This window comes from Pholis gunnellus (assembly GCF_910591455.1).
Source record: "Pholis gunnellus genome assembly, chromosome: 7".
Taxonomy (NCBI): Eukaryota; Metazoa; Chordata; class Actinopteri; order Perciformes; family Pholidae; genus Pholis; species Pholis gunnellus.
Genome location: NC_136533.1, coordinates 5,178,808 through 5,194,400, shown reverse-complemented (window position 1 = coordinate 5,194,400; position 15,593 = coordinate 5,178,808). Strand labels below are relative to the sequence as shown.

Genomic DNA, 15,593 nt, shown 5'->3' with positions numbered 1-15,593 from the left:
TTATGTTATTTCTAACAGCTACAGTAAGGAGATAAAGAACAGTTGGACATGAGGATAGATGTTATGTAGCCAACCTTAACTTGTGAATATGCAATACACATCTTTAGCCAGCGGAACACTTCCTCCTGAGGCTTTGTAGTATCCGTTTAAGACAACTGATTTCTTGTCATCAAAGCTTTGGCAGGAAGACCTTTTCATGTCTTACCCTGGTTTAACGATCAACGCTGCTTTGGCCAGCATCCAGAGAGGAAACTATTCGATGATTAAATGGAAGAATACAGTCTAAAACAGGCGTTCAAGCAGCCGGCTCTGGTGCATCAAGTGTTGTGGTGAACATCAGATAACTGGCCAAAGCATCTCTACAAAGAAATGTCATCTAGTGATGTAAAATGGAGCGATAGAGCCGAAAAGATAGATTTTGATCCCTCAAATGCTTTATTCTTGATATCCTTTTATTGTGTCATGTTCTGCACATAAAAGCTCTCATGGGATCCATTAACTTTGAGCAACTCTACTAAAAACATGAATGTGAAAATGATCAACAGGGGAAATTCACATCTTGGGCCCTCAAGGTCTCAAATGGTTCCCGTCCATTAAGTGCTGAAGCTTGTGTCGTTGATATGAGACAGAGTTGTTTGAGGGAGTAGACCCTGAAATACATCTGTAGTCGTAGCACATTATTCATGGAGAAATGCAAGGCTGACCAGCATGCTCTCTGGGGAAATGGATGAGCCGCTTCAACCTCCATCCATCCCCTGTTTGCTTGTTTCATGGTATTCGCTTCATCGTGGAGTTCTTTGTCGGGCTGCACGGAATGACACTCGTTTGGTTTTGCTTTTAGTTTGTGTGTAAAAGTCGGCTTGCCATGGAACAGTTGTGTTTGCTCATCACATACACGTGTATTTGTCATTTTATGAAAGGAAAATATGCAGTACATTGTTAATTAATTAGGGATGCACAATATACATCGGGCCCGGTAATGCGGAAGTTATATTGTTATGTATTATTCCGATAATTGAATTGTAGCTGATTATTTATTGTCTGATAATACGAAGACAAATTTCCTTCATTGCATTTACAAGCGCAGCATCTACACACTTCGATACCGTATCGGCATAGCGGGAAAAAAATCTATATTGTGCATCCCTAGAATTAAAACATCCATCACATAAAATCAGATAAAAGGGAATTGACATAAAGGCTTCAAAGGCAATTCTTAAGATAACTATTTACAACATGATTGATTACAAACAAAAAACTGCCACGTATTCAGTGTGCGGTTGTACTTAGCTACTCTCTCGTATCACATCTGGTTGCAAACAACCAAGATGGCGACGGCCACAATGCCGAAGTCGATGCTGAATGAACTGATTTGAATTTGGACCTCATTAAACACGTTTTTTTTGGGCCATAACTCGTGAATTGATATGCTAATTCTGAAAGTTTCACATCAATGTCTACCAAGATAAAATGGTACAGTGACGACATTTTGGACAGACATGGATGTAAATCCTAGTTTATGTTGTTTGGATCAAAGTGAATTGAAACACACCCTCTAATATTCAGTATATAACACTTTCCCAAATAATCACAACATCCCGCTTTTGTTAATATGGTCAAACTAACCAAAGAAGGAAAGTAACAGCAGCCGTAGTGCTGGTTGTTTGTTTGTATTAGTGTTTGGCTGGTAACTTTGTGCTGCGTAGCTGCTGTCTGAGGCCAGACGGTAACACCATTAAATTTCGACCTGACAGTAGCCTAATATAAGTCTGTGTGGCTAGTTAACAAATAAAAATGGCTGCCGAATATCGGGACCTGCTTGTCAAGTTATGGCATCGAGAGAATGAGCCGTAAACCAGCATTCACAGAGAGCTACGGTGTCGCCGCTCCTCCTCCTCCTCCTCCTCTTCTTCCGTCGGATGGAGAAGTGGTACGACCGGCTGTGTCTCCTGTCTGTGCTGCAGGGTTTGAAGGCTGCTCCATGGTGCCCTCTATCTACCCGCTGGAGACGCTGCACAACTCGCTGTCCCTGAAGCAGGTGGACGAGTTCCTCAACAAGATGTGTGAGAGCAGCAGCGAGGCCCACGCCAAGACCATGAAAGGTAGGCCCCGCACCGCGAGGAAGCACCGTTCTATACCGACTACTTAGCGTGGTCACTTTAGTTCTGCACTATTTAAGTTACTGCTGACGAAAGCTTTGTAAAGGGAGAAAGAAAACTGTTCCAATGCAACAAATATTATATTATTATATGCCATTGAAGGTTGTTACGTGTGCAAACTGTTTCGATGCCAAAGCTTCGCAGCTGGAATTTAAATATGTGATTCAAGTATTTGACGAAAATATTTAATTTAATCCACTAAACGGAAAGTATTTTGCCAGATATGTGTGCGTTTGAACTGTGTATTTACACATCCAGTGCATTTAGATCTTTTTATGTTAAATATATTTGGACAGTGACACATGTTGTTGTAGTGGATCTGTAATCCAGCACATTGGACTTTAAAAGAAATACGGAGTATGAAGTTTAAGTGCTTGATTTTATCTTAAAGGGTGTTTGAGGGTGTTTAGATCCATACTTTAAATACACCAAACTGAAAGTAAAACAAATTCCCAAAACTAAAATGATTACATATGATGACTGTTTGAGTTCAAATGAACTTGTTAAATTCCTTTCCGGGGGACTACGTGCAAAAAGACACTATAAAGTTGATCTGATGTGCGTGTTTACACCCACATCAACTGGAGTAAACCAACTCAACAAAAACTCTTGAAATATCAAACGCTGCGCTGTGGTTCTATTAGGAAACGGACCTTTGGAGCCTGATCATAATGTGTTTTTGTGTCTCCGCTCCAGCGCTCTCCAGCCTGTTTGACTCTCAGAGCCAGACGTCTCTCTACAGCCCTCAGCAGCCGCTGTCCTCCTCCGGCTCTGAGACGTCTCTACGGCCGCCAAGCCAGCCTCTATGGCGTGAGTGTTTTTATATGACTTTATGGCTCTATGCATTATGTAGGCCCACTTTTATCTCTTCTGGTAGATGTCTGCATTGAAATGCAATGATGGGGATTAAGACCAGAGGTCAAATATATAAGAATATAGATGCATATTGTAAAAGAACACTGGTCTTTGGCAGGTCAAATCTAAATGTACCTCTCCAAGTGGTCAAAATTCATTTTGCATTCCTTTACTGCAGACTTTTATCTGCAATGACCTCGAGGTTACAGATATTCATTTTATCATCACAAACAGGTCACATGTTCAGTCCCCAAATGCGCTAAAGAAGCAGGTGTCCTTGAACCAAACTCAGCTGCTAGCTGATGCTCATTTTATTTATGTATTAATCTCTTTAGTCATATATTCACAGGAAGAGGAAAAAAAGGTTTGCTCACAGATGTTACTGTCAAGTCGTAGATGCTGACAACTGCAAAAATAGATCACACGTTCCATAAAGATATTTTCCATTTACCCACGACAAGAGCGACATGTTTCACTCAGCGCTTCATCGTGCTTATGAAAAGGTACAAGAGGCTTTGATATATGACACTATATTAAAGCCTGTAGTTTATAATGTCTTCAGAATACTTTCTCTGTCCGATCAACAATCCAAAACAACAAAGATATTACATTTATAATAATACTAAACAGAGGAAAGCAGCAGATTATCTCTTGAGAGACGCTGGAACGAGCAAACTTTTGATGAGTTGCTGAAGCGATTCATTGAGTTGAGATTGTTGCACTTTCACCACTCTGAACACCAAGAATCTGGTGATCGACTTTCTGAGTCTGGTCTAAATAGTTTTCTCTTCTGTGTTCATGAAGATTGAAAGGGTTTTGCAATGATACGTTTTACGTTTTCTCATTTGAAAACCGGTGAATAAAAGAACAATGAATCAAAGAACAATGCTTTTAGTCCAAAACAAATGAGATCAGACTTAGAGAATGCAGAATGTTTTTTCATACTTGCCTCTCAGGTTTTCTGTTCCGTCCCGTAATTACAAGCTTCTCCGAGTAGGAGCATAATCTAAAATCACTCAAATGTGCATCTTGAATAACAGGAATTTGGGACATTCCATTAACAGCCTGCATTCTGACAAAGCGAGCTGCATTTTAGTAAACAAGCCCTGAAACTGTCGGACGAGGCCACCACGTGGGATCAGCATCAGTCACAAACCCTCCATAAAATGGGACTCTGACTCTTCTCTTCCTCCTTCATGTTGTCACCCTCCTCCTCCTCTTCTTCTTGACCTCTTTTCTTAAGTCTGTCTTTCTTCTTCTTTTTACCCCCCTGAGTGGTGAAGTGTTTAATTTATCCTCTTCTCAGTGTTGATCTGTATCGTTCTCTCTTTTACTTATTATCTCCCCTTTTCATCCACCGTTGTTCACACTTTTTTTAAATCTCTCTGTCAATCTCATTTATCACCCAACAAACATGTAGGGATGCTGGAGGATGTTCTGCTGGTGGTTTATTCTCCCTTTGGACAGCTGTGTGCCAGAGCAGAGTCATTGAGGCTGTTTTTATGCATCATTCTGGTGAAAAGCGTCTGTAATTTCTCACTGAATGGAGACAAAACTTCATGTTAAAACTGTACTGAAATCTCAATTTTATGAGTATGTTCTGGTGAGAGTATTAATATACACGTTGACGTGCAAGCTTGATATATGAATCCCCTGAGTGAGGAAAAACATTTTCATAAAGTTTTCCATGGCAACAGAAGATGAAGCTGCGAGGACATGACGCTGTTGCTTTCCTGTTTTTGAACCGGATCACTCACCCGGTGTCCCTCCACATGACGCACAAACAAAAAGTGCTCAGAGTGGAGTGAGGACTCCATTAATAAATGTAGGGTTTTGATGGTTATGGTCAGAGCTGTTAGTGCATTAAGATCTGTGTTCCCGAGCTACAAAGTTAACTGACTGATCTATCTGTTTTAAAGATGGCAGTATCCCCTCCAGTGCCGTATCCAGTGCGGGCCCCTCCTCCCCGATCACAGAGAGCTCCGGCCTGAGCTTCAGCTTCAGTGAGTAAGACCATCTGTGGAAAAAAAGGACTTCTGGGTATCTAACGATCTGAGGACCTCGGTGTGTGTCTGCCTCTCCATTCATCCTTTTCCTCCGTCCTTCTGCTCACATTCACACATAATAACAAACACTGGAGGAGATGCTGGTCCTGGAGAGAAGCCACGGTATTGCAAAACACTCAGACTGTGTATGGACTCTTCAGCTGCACACACGTGATCACCACGAGAGAAAACACCGGACCATCAACGCTTTTAAAATCTCTCATCACCTCCATCCTCCTCCTCAGTTCGTCAACACTGAGTAACGGAGCATCAAGCAAACATTTAAGACCAGTTGTGCCTTAAGCTCAATTTGGATGCTGCCTACCGTAAAACAACAACAACAACAACAGTGCCTGTTTTTTTTCTTCTTTTTTGCAAATATGAAGCTACAGCCAGCAGCACGTTAGCTTAGCACAAAGACCGCAAACTATTACTATTACTACTAGATTTAGCTTCATACATGAGTGGTATCAAACTTCCCAGGCTCAACAATAAGGATTAATAAGTCTAAAAGAACTTTAGTCTTCGTTGTTATATGAATACTGCTAATACATTACACCCCTGGTACCTGCATCTATGAAGAGTAAAGCCCTGTAATTTGGATAGAAGTCCCGTAATCGTGAGCCTGGAGGTACAAGGAAGTCAGGTGACGGAGTAGAAATTGAGTCAACGTTGACTTATTTCACCGAACGCCAACTGCATAAGTCACGTAGCAAACGTACTTATTTAACCTCAAGCTAACCTAACACCACCTCTGATCGTATCGCTGGACATTAGAGAATCATACAAACTGTCGTACGAGGACACTTTGATCTTCTCACTCTTTGTAAGAAAGCAAATAAACGTATTCCTCCAACTGTCACACTAAATCCTCCAAGACGAAATCAAAGAGGCTGGTGCAGCGCGATGACATCCTGTAATACAAAGATGAACATCATGAGGACTTATTCCCATGAATCATCAGGGTTACGAGCTCATCGTGTTGGTGCTCGGTACCTTTCTACGTTCAAGGTACATGTTTGTTAACTAGATGTTTGTATCAACTCGAGCCAGCTTCATCAACCTGTTTTCAAGGATCGTCTGCTGTTGAATGGAAACACAGTTTATCTGTGAATGTGCCTTTTTAAATGAATATTTAGCGTGTTGTCGGGGGTCTCCTGCTGTATTTTTGTTTCAGAATTAAAGGAGAGAACCACTCGATTAAGTAAATGGTATTTTTACATAAACTACTGACGACTGCAGCTTTCTCAGTCGATGCTGAATTGTGACTGTTGTGTGTTTGCAGTCACAGGATGATGTATTTTAATGTAAAATGAATCAAATGTTTCTACTGATTGAATGATGCTCAGGTAGACACGTCATGAATCTACGGATGGAAATTTGTTTTTATCAACATGTAACTGAACTTTGGGGCCATTTGTCTTTCAATTACTTCTAAAATGTATAAATTAATTTGCTGAATTTACTTTAAACTCCAAATAAATGTTTATTACTTTGACCAAAACCTTTTTAATAAGAGTGTCTAAGCTGTGTCATAAAACAATGACTTGCAGTTGTATTACAGTAAAGCTCTGTGATTATGGGCATTACGTTCAGACAGAACTGTCTCACCAAAGTATAAAACCTGGAAACACCCGCTGGAGAGCAAAGTTTAGTTTAGACTACTAAAGGACTAAAGGTTGGTTGATGTCGGTCATTTTAGTTGTGTATTTAATGTGTTATTTAATGTCAACCAAAGAAGAAGAGTAGGAGGAGGAAGAGGAGTGGTTTTGTGTGCTGAGAACAAAATGGACGTTTAATGTGTAAAATAAAATATTTCTGTCAATCTCTTGAGATTCAGGTCCTGCTTTAATGTGAGGAGGAGGAGAGAGGGAGGGAGGAGGAGGAGGAGGAGTGTCTTTTTTAACGGCCCACAGTCTAGACTCATAAGCTTTTAACTGCTCCATAAACTAAGCTCCTTGTCAACACTCGTCTCTCTCCTCGTCTCATTTCTCCCGTTTGTTTGTTTGTTTTTCCTCCGTCGTGTTTTTGGTCCATCCTTCTGCTTTTTCTTAATCTCTCCTTCTCTCCTTTCCTGTTTTCACCTTATTCTTTCTTTCCTGCTTCCTCTCCTGTCCTTGTGTCCTCTGTTTCTTCTTCTCTCCATATCTCCTCCTCTTGTTTCCTCCCCTCTCTGTGTCTCCTCGTCTTCTCTCCTTGTTTCTTTGTCCTCTCCTTAATCGTGTGCCCCCCCACTCCCTTTCTCTTTCCATCTTCTCTCGTCTTACCTCACCCTATTTTCCTCTTGTCTGTCTCTCTGTCTCACTCTCTCTGTCCCTGTGTCTCTCTCTCTCTCTCTCTTTTAAGAAAAGTGATGACTCATGCCTCCTCCTATTGCTCCCTTGCGTTGCCATGGCGACATCCCCAGATGTAATTGACTCCCCTGAGCGACGAGAGAGAGAGAGAGAGAGAGAGAGAGAGAGAGAGAGAGAGAGAGAGAGAGAGAGAGAGAGAGAGAGAGAGAGAGAGAGAGAGAGAGAGAGAGAGAGAGAGAGAGAGAGAGAGAGAGAGACGACTCACCGGAAGCCAAAAGCTGATGTCATTCTTTCACACTGACATTCACACACACTGAAACACACACATGTCCATTCATCCTGTCTCTGCACACACACACACACACACACACACACCCTTCTCTCTTGCTTCTATACAAACTCGACTGTAGCCTCTTTCTTTCATCCCTCTCTACCATTGTTTGTTGTTCTGCATGTTTTTGTGACCTTTTATCTTATTTAAACAGAAATGTCCTGCAGTCAAAAGTACGAGAAGAAATCCTTGATGGAGGAGACGGAGAGGAGCCTCAGCAAACCACAACGTCACACAGACGTGTGTAGAAGTAGATGCACGTTGTTGTTGCATGTTAAAATAAACAGCTAATGACATGTATATGTTCATTTACAATGCTCAAGTTATTCATCTTCCCTCCTGTCTTCGTCTGGTGAGAGATAAAGGTTAAGAAATGGAAAACTACAGACTCCATAACAACCCTTTTAGGTTATTTCTCCCGTCAGAGCTCTCTTATATGTTTTTAACTGTCCCAACTCCCTTCCTCCTGTTCAGTGACTTGGCTTTTACTCGGCTAATTACCTGAAATGTAAATACAAAGAGAGAAGTGGGAGGGAGAGCCGAGCGGGGGAGTAATTACTAGTTGTGCTGAGGAAAGAATTGCCCTCATTGAGTCTCACGTAATAGTGCAGCATGAGCCACCTACGGGCCAAATGCCTTCTTCTGTCCTTTCTGTTTCTCTCAGTGCTTTACTGCAGGGGAGAAACGACGAGAGACAAAGATAAATCAGGAGACATTCATCACCGGCTGTAATGAATGCGGAGGGTGTTCCAGCATCAGGTGTAGGCGCGTGGATCGCATCCCCCTGAGAGTACGATTATTGAGTTCCCGTTCCCTCGCTGCTCAGTCAAAGATCTGTAGAGATCAAATGGAAATGTGCTCAAGTTATTGTGGGGAGTGAGAATGTAGCTGCTGGAGCATAACTTCATCTTTCCATCAATGAACTGACCCCTTGTCTCCTTTACTAAAGGCAACAGCTCGCTTCCTTACCTCATGTTTGGGTTACAGACAAACTGCAAACTGTTTATTCACAAAATAAAGACCTGCTTAGTGTAATATTTAGTGACAGAAAGGGTTAACCTCGCTCTACAGTACAGGACTTATAGCTTCGGGTAAGTATTTCAACTGAATGTTTAACTAGTTTTACTATCAGAGGGCTCAAACTGGCAGCAAACATGGGAGACACTTCAACTGAAGTAGTAATTAAGTCCAATTTTTATAGTCTGTTTCTGCCATTTTAAAATGTAACCTGAGATATAAATGATGGCGTATTGTTTTATGAACCGTCTAGAGATCCATTACAATCACTGAACATACAACTACCTCAGTATCGGATTCTACGGTGGCCCATAAGTTTAATGAAATTGCAAAGGATGTGAGAGATAAAGAGAAATAAAGGATGCAAGTGAGCGAAACAAGGAGAGATTTAAGAATAATAGAAAGCGTAGAAACAAGTGTCTTCATTAGATACTTAGTGCATCAGAGTACTAACAAGTTTAATTTTAAATTAAAGCTGCAAGCAGCGATGTACGGGCCCTCGTATCCTCCCGCACGTCGGAGGTACTGGCGGGATGCCGGCAGAAGCGGCCATAAATATCTGCGACCATCAGACAGCGAGCCCCACAAGTTAGACTTATTTTTAATGATTGGACTGTGTGACACTGGAAATTATGTAGTGCAAATATTTCACCAGTTCCTGTATCCACTATGTGGCGCTAGAGAACACGCGCAAACATGCATTATGTTGCTCTATATCAAGTATAGACCACATCGTGTAAATCCAATTCAGTGTGTCACATAACGACACACGACATAAATAAAAAAGTAAAGTAACTAAAAAAGTAACTTTAAAAGTAAAGTAACTTTAAAAGTAACTAAAAAAGTAAAGTAACTAAAAAGTAAAGTAACTAAAAAAGTAACTTTAAAAGTAAAGTAACTTTAAAAGTAACTAAAAAAGTAAAGTAACTAAAAAAGTAACTAAAAAGTAAAGTAACTAAAAAAGTAACTTTAAAAGTAAAGTAACTTTAAAAGTAAAGTAACTTTAAAAGTAACTAAAAAAGTAAAGTAACTAAAAAAGTAACTTTAAAAGTAAAGTAACTTTAAAAGTAAACTAACTTTAAAAGAAACTAAAAAAGTAAAGTAACTAAAAAAGTAACTAAAAAGTAAAGTAACTAAAAAAGTAACTTTAAAAGTAAAGTAACTAAAAAAGTAACTTTAAAAGTAAAGTAACTTTAAAAGTAACTAAAAAAGTAAGGTAACTTTAAAAGTAACTAAAAAAGTAAGGTAACTAAAAAAGTAACTTTAAAAGTAAAGTAACTAAAAAAGCAACTTTAAAAGTAAAGTAACTTTAAAAGTAACTAAAAAAGTAAAGTAACTAAAAAAGTAACTTTAAAAGTAAAGTAACTAAAGAAGCAACTTTAAAAATAAAGTAACTTAAGTAAAGTTATGACTTTTCGACATGGTACACTGACTTTTTCATGACTTTTTTCGACATCCTATACTATGCTGTTTATAACTCCGCAGCAACTCCCTTCATCAACATCGATTGTCTTCCTTCAGGATGGAGTCCAATCGCCAAAGACGTTGCACTATTCACATTTGTACAATGTGTAATAAATTATTGTGAAATTCTAATGAAGTCTCTCCTGATTGAATGACTTTTTTGACTGTTTTTCGACTTTAACCCCAGTAGAACAAACTGAAAAAACACAATTGGGTTTCATCATTAAATTCTTTTCTTTACTGCATTTGCACATAATTCACTGAACACACAGAAGTCCAGAAGCATCCAATACATAAACTGACCGATGAAAACAAGGTAAAAACAATACGTCTGTAATAAAATACACTTTCATGTTCTTATATGCATAATATAAAAACAATAAAGGAAAATATTTAAATTGCAGTAATTACTATTTACAAAAGGCATTTTCTTTTAAAAGGAACTTTTACAACTTCAGTACCTAAAATAAATCAAACTATATGCAGGTCAGGTGCAGTAGTACAAAAAGGCTTTGATATCAGGAGAGTAAGGTGACAGTTTTACAGCAGGACAGAAAGGCGGGATAAGGCCTGATGAACATTAGGTAGCCTGGAGGAGTTCACCAATGAGGAGCGAGTGCTTTTCCTCCGTTTCGTCTCTGGCCGGTCCAGGTTGCCTTCCAACCCAGCTGATATCACGCAGAAGTTCCAAATCATCAAGGTTGATAGGGTGAGGTCATCGCTAACGGAAATAACGAGCCTGTTGACGAGGGCAAACATATCAATAGTACAAACTACTAAACTTTTTCCCCCTATCATGTCCTACAGCCCGTCAACGGCCTCCCTACTGCACAGACCTGCTTCTTCCTGTTTCGCCTGCCCCCTTACACGAGCCAGGTCATCCTCGCTGAGCGTCTGCGTTACTCCATCCACAACTGCCCCTCCATCGACAACTACATGCTGACCCACAACACCGACGCAGCAGACAGCTCCGACACAGAGGAGTGAAGCGGCCAGCTGTGGTCAACCTGGTGATGAATGTATCTTCTCCCATGCAATGCACATTATGCACTGAACACAGACTTCTATTCGCCAAACCTGTAAGGTAGTGTACTGTACTGTTTATATGTTGGTTGAAATTAAAGATATGTGTAGTTTTGGTTTTCCAAATGTGCAAGGTGTTGTAATTAATGCAGTGCTTACTCTGAATCAACACTACAGGGATACGGAATAAGAGTTTTTCAATAGAAATAAAGTAACTAAAAAAGTAACTTTAAAAGTAAAGTAGCTAAAAAAGTAACTAAAAAAGTAAAGTAACTTTAAAAGTAACTAAAAAGTAAAGTAACTAAAAAAGTAACTTTAAAAGTAAAGTAACTAAAAAAGTAAAGTAACTTTAAAAGTAAAGTAACTAAAAAGTAAAGTAACTAAAAAAGTAACTTTAAAAGTAAAGTAACTAAAAAAGTAAAGTAACTAAAAAAGTAACTTTAAAAGTAAAGTAACTAAAAAAGTAACTTTAAAAGTAAAGTAACTTTAAAAGTAACTAAAAAAGTAAAGTAACTAAAAAAGTCACTTTAAAAGTAAAGTAACTAAAAAAGCAACTTTAAAAGTAAAGTAACTAAAAAAGTAACTAAAAAAGTAAAGTAACTAAAAAAGTAACTTTAAAAGTAAAGTAACTTTAAAAGTAACTAAAAAAGTAAAGTAACTAAAAAAGTAACTTTAAAAGTAAAGTAACTTTAAAAGTAACTAAAAAAGTAAAGTAACTAAAAAAGTAACTTTAAAAGTAAAGTAACTAAAAAAGCAACTTTAAAAATAAAGTAACTTAAGTAAAGTTATGACTTTTCGACATGGTACACTGACTTTTTCATGACTTTTTTCGACATGGTACACTGACTTTTTCATGACTTTTTTCGACATCCTATACTATGCTGTTTATAACTCCGCAGCAACTCCCTTCATCAACATCGATTGTCTTCCTTCAGGATGGAGTCCAATCGCCAAAGACGTTGCACTATTCACATTTGTACAATGTGTAATAAATTATTGTGAAATTCTAATGAAGTCTCTCCTGATTGAATGACTTTTTTGACTGTTTTTCGACTTTAACCCCAGTAGAACAAACTGAAAAAACACAATTGGGTTTCATCATTAAATTCTTTTCTTTACTGCATTTGCACATAATTCACTGAACACACGGAAGTCCAGAAGCATCCAATACATAAACTGACCGATGAAAACAAGGTAAAAACAATACGTCTGTAATAAAATACACTTTCATGTTCTTATATGCATAATATAAAAACAATAAAGGAAAATATTTAAATTGCAGTAATTACTATTTACAAAAGGCATTTTCTTTTAAAAGGAACTTTTACAACTTCAGTACCTAAAATAAATCAAACTATATGCAGGTCAGGTGCAGTAGTACAAAAAGGCTTTGATATCAGGAGAGTAAGGTGACAGTTTTACAGCAGGACAGAAAGGCGGGATAAGGCCTGATGAACATTAGGTAGCCTGGAGGAGTTCACCAATGAGGAGCGAGTGCTTTTCCTCCGTTTCGTCTCTGGCCGGTCCAGGTTGCCTTCCAACCCAGCTGATATCACGCAGAAGTTCCAAATCATCAAGGTTGATAGGGGGAGGTCATCGCTAACGGAAATAACGAGCCTGTTGACGAGGGCAAACATATCAATAGTACAAACTACTAAACTTTTTCCCCCTATCATGTCCTACAGCCCGTCAACGGCCTCCCTACTGCACAGACCTGCTTCTTCCTGTTTCGCCTGCCCCCTTACACGAGCCAGGTCATCCTCGCTGAGCGTCTGCGTTACTCCATCCACAACTGCCCCTCCATCGACAACTACATGCTGACCCACAACACCGACGCAGCAGACAGCTCCGACACAGAGGAGTGAAGCGGCCAGCTGTGGTCAACCTGGTGATGAATGTATCTTCTCCCATGCAATGCACATTATGCACTGAACACAGACTTCTATTCGCCAAACCTGTAAGGTAGTGTACTGTACTGTTTATATGTTGGTTGAAATTAAAGATATGTGTAGTTTTGGTTTTCCAAATGTGCAAGGTGTTGTAATTAATGCAGTGCTTACTCTGAATCAACACTACAGGGATACGGAATAAGAGTTTTTCAAATAAAAATAAAGTAACTAAAAAAGTAACTTTAAAAGTAAAATAACTTTAAAAGTAAAGTAACTAAAAAAGTAACTTTAAAAGTAAAGTAACTAAAAAAGTAAAGTAACTTTAAAAGTAACTAAAAAAGTAAAGTAACTAAAAAAGTAACTTTAAAAGTAAAGTAACTAAAAAAGTAACTAAAAAAGAAAAGTAACTAAAAAAGTAACTTTAAAAGTAAAGTAACTTTAAAAGTAACTAAAAAAGTAAAGTAACTAAAAAAGTAACTTTAAAAGTAAAGTAACTAAAAAAGTAACTTTAAAAGTAAAGTAACTTTAAAAGTAACTAAAAAAGTAAAGTAACTAAAAAAGTAAAGTAACTTTAAAAGTAACTAAAAAAGTAAAGTAACTAAAAAAGTAACTTTAAAAGTAAAGTAACTAAAAAAGTAACTAAAAAAGTAAAGTAACTAGAAAAGTAACTTTAAAAGTAAAGTAACTTTAAAAGTAACTAAAAAAGTAAAGTAACTAAAAAAGTAACTTTAAAAGTAAAGTAACTTTAAAAGTAACTAAAAAAGTAAAGTAACTAAAAAAGTAACTTTAAAAGTAAAGTAACTAAAAAAGCAACTTTAAAAATAAAGTAACTTAAGTAAAGTTATGACTTTTCGACATGGTACACTGACTTTTTCATGACTTTTTTCGACATGGTACACTGACTTTTTCATGACTTTTTTCGACATCCTATACTATGCTGTTTATAACTCCGCAGCAACTCCCTTCATCAACATCGATTGTCTTCCTTCAGGATGGAGTCCAATCGCCAAAGACGTTGCACTATTCACATTTGTACAATGTGTAATAAATTATTGTGAAATTCTAATGAAGTCTCTCCTGATTGAATGACTTTTTTGACTGTTTTTCGACTTTAACCCCAGTAGAACAAACTGAAAAAACACAATTGGGTTTCATCATTAAATTCTTTTCTTTACTGCATTTGCACATAATTCACTGAACACACGGAAGTCCAGAAGCATCCAATACATAAACTGACCGATGAAAACAAGGTAAAAACAATACGTCTGTAATAAAATACACTTTCATGTTCTTATATGCATAATATAAAAACAATAAAGGAAAATATTTAAATTGCAGTAATTACTATTTACAAAAGGCATTTTCTTTTAAAAGGAACTTTTACAACTTCAGTACCTAAAATAAATCAAACTATATGCAGGTCAGGTGCAGTAGTACAAAAAGGCTTTGATATCAGGAGAGTAAGGTGACAGTTTTACAGCAGGACAGAAAGGCGGGATAAGGCCTGATGAACATTAGGTAGCCTGGAGGAGTTCACCAATGAGGAGCGAGTGCTTTTCCTCCGTTTCGTCTCTGGCCGGTCCAGGTTGCCTTCCAACCCAGCTGATATCACGCAGAAGTTCCAAATCATCAAGGTTGATAGGGGGAGGTCATCGCTAACGGAAATAACGAGCCTGTTGACGAGGGCAAACATATCAATAGTACAAACTACTAAACTTTTTCCCCCTATCATGTCCTACAGCCCGTCAACGGCCTCCCTACTGCACAGACCTGCTTCTTCCTGTTTCGCCTGCCCCCTTACACGAGCCAGGTCATCCTCGCTGAGCGTCTGCGTTACTCCATCCACAACTGCCCCTCCATCGACAACTACATGCTGACCCACAACACCGATGCAGCAGACAGCTCCGACACAGAGGAGTGAAGCGGCCAGCTGTGGTCAACCTGGTGATGAATGTATCTTCTCCCATGCAATGCACATTATGCACTGAACACAGACTTCTATTCGCCAAACCTGTAAGGTAGTGTACTGTACTGTTTATATGTTGGTTGAAATTAAAGATATGTGTAGTTTTGGTTTTCCAAATGTGCAAGGTGTTGTAATTAATGCAGTGCTTACTCTGAATCAACACTACAGGGATACGGAATAAGAGTTTTTCAAATAAAAATAAAGTAACTAAAAAAGTAACTTTAAAAGTAAAATAACTTTAAAAGTAAAGTAACTAAAAAAGTAACTTTAAAAGTAAAGTAACTAAAAAAGTAACTTTAAAAGTAAAGTAACTAAAAAAGTAACTAAAAAAGTAAAGTAACTTTAAAAGTAACTAAAAAAGTAAAGTAACTAAAAAAGTAACTTTAAAAGTAAAGTAACTAAAAAAGTAACTAAAAAAGTAAAGTAACTAAAAAAGTAACTTTAAAAGTAAAGTAACTTTAAAAGTAACTAAAAAAGTAAAGTAACTAAAAAAGTAACTTTAAAAGTAAAGTAACTAAAAAAGCAACTTTAAAAGTAAAGTAACTTTAAA

The 15,593-nt window shown here is 38.0% G+C and overlaps 1 protein-coding gene across 14 annotated transcripts in view; it reads left to right on the top strand.

The window, feature by feature from the left end:
* ppip5k1b (diphosphoinositol pentakisphosphate kinase 1b) overlaps positions 1 to 6,892 on the top strand; it is a 40,412-nt gene extending 33,520 nt beyond the window's left edge. For 13 of the 14 annotated variants that reach the window (XM_079162895.1, XM_079162899.1, XM_079162892.1 and 10 more), the window contains 3 exons: positions 1,965 to 2,102; positions 2,856 to 2,969; positions 4,934 to 6,892. In XM_079162895.1, coding sequence (XP_079019021.1) covers positions 1,965 to 2,102; positions 2,856 to 2,969; positions 4,934 to 5,025 — 344 coding nt within the window. In that variant the 3' untranslated portion in view covers positions 5,026 to 6,892. The remainder of the gene's footprint in view (positions 1 to 1,964; positions 2,103 to 2,855; positions 2,970 to 4,933) is intronic. The other variant, XR_013767148.1, reaches the window with a different exon arrangement.
* The last annotated feature ends 8,701 nt before the right edge of the window (positions 6,893 to 15,593 follow it).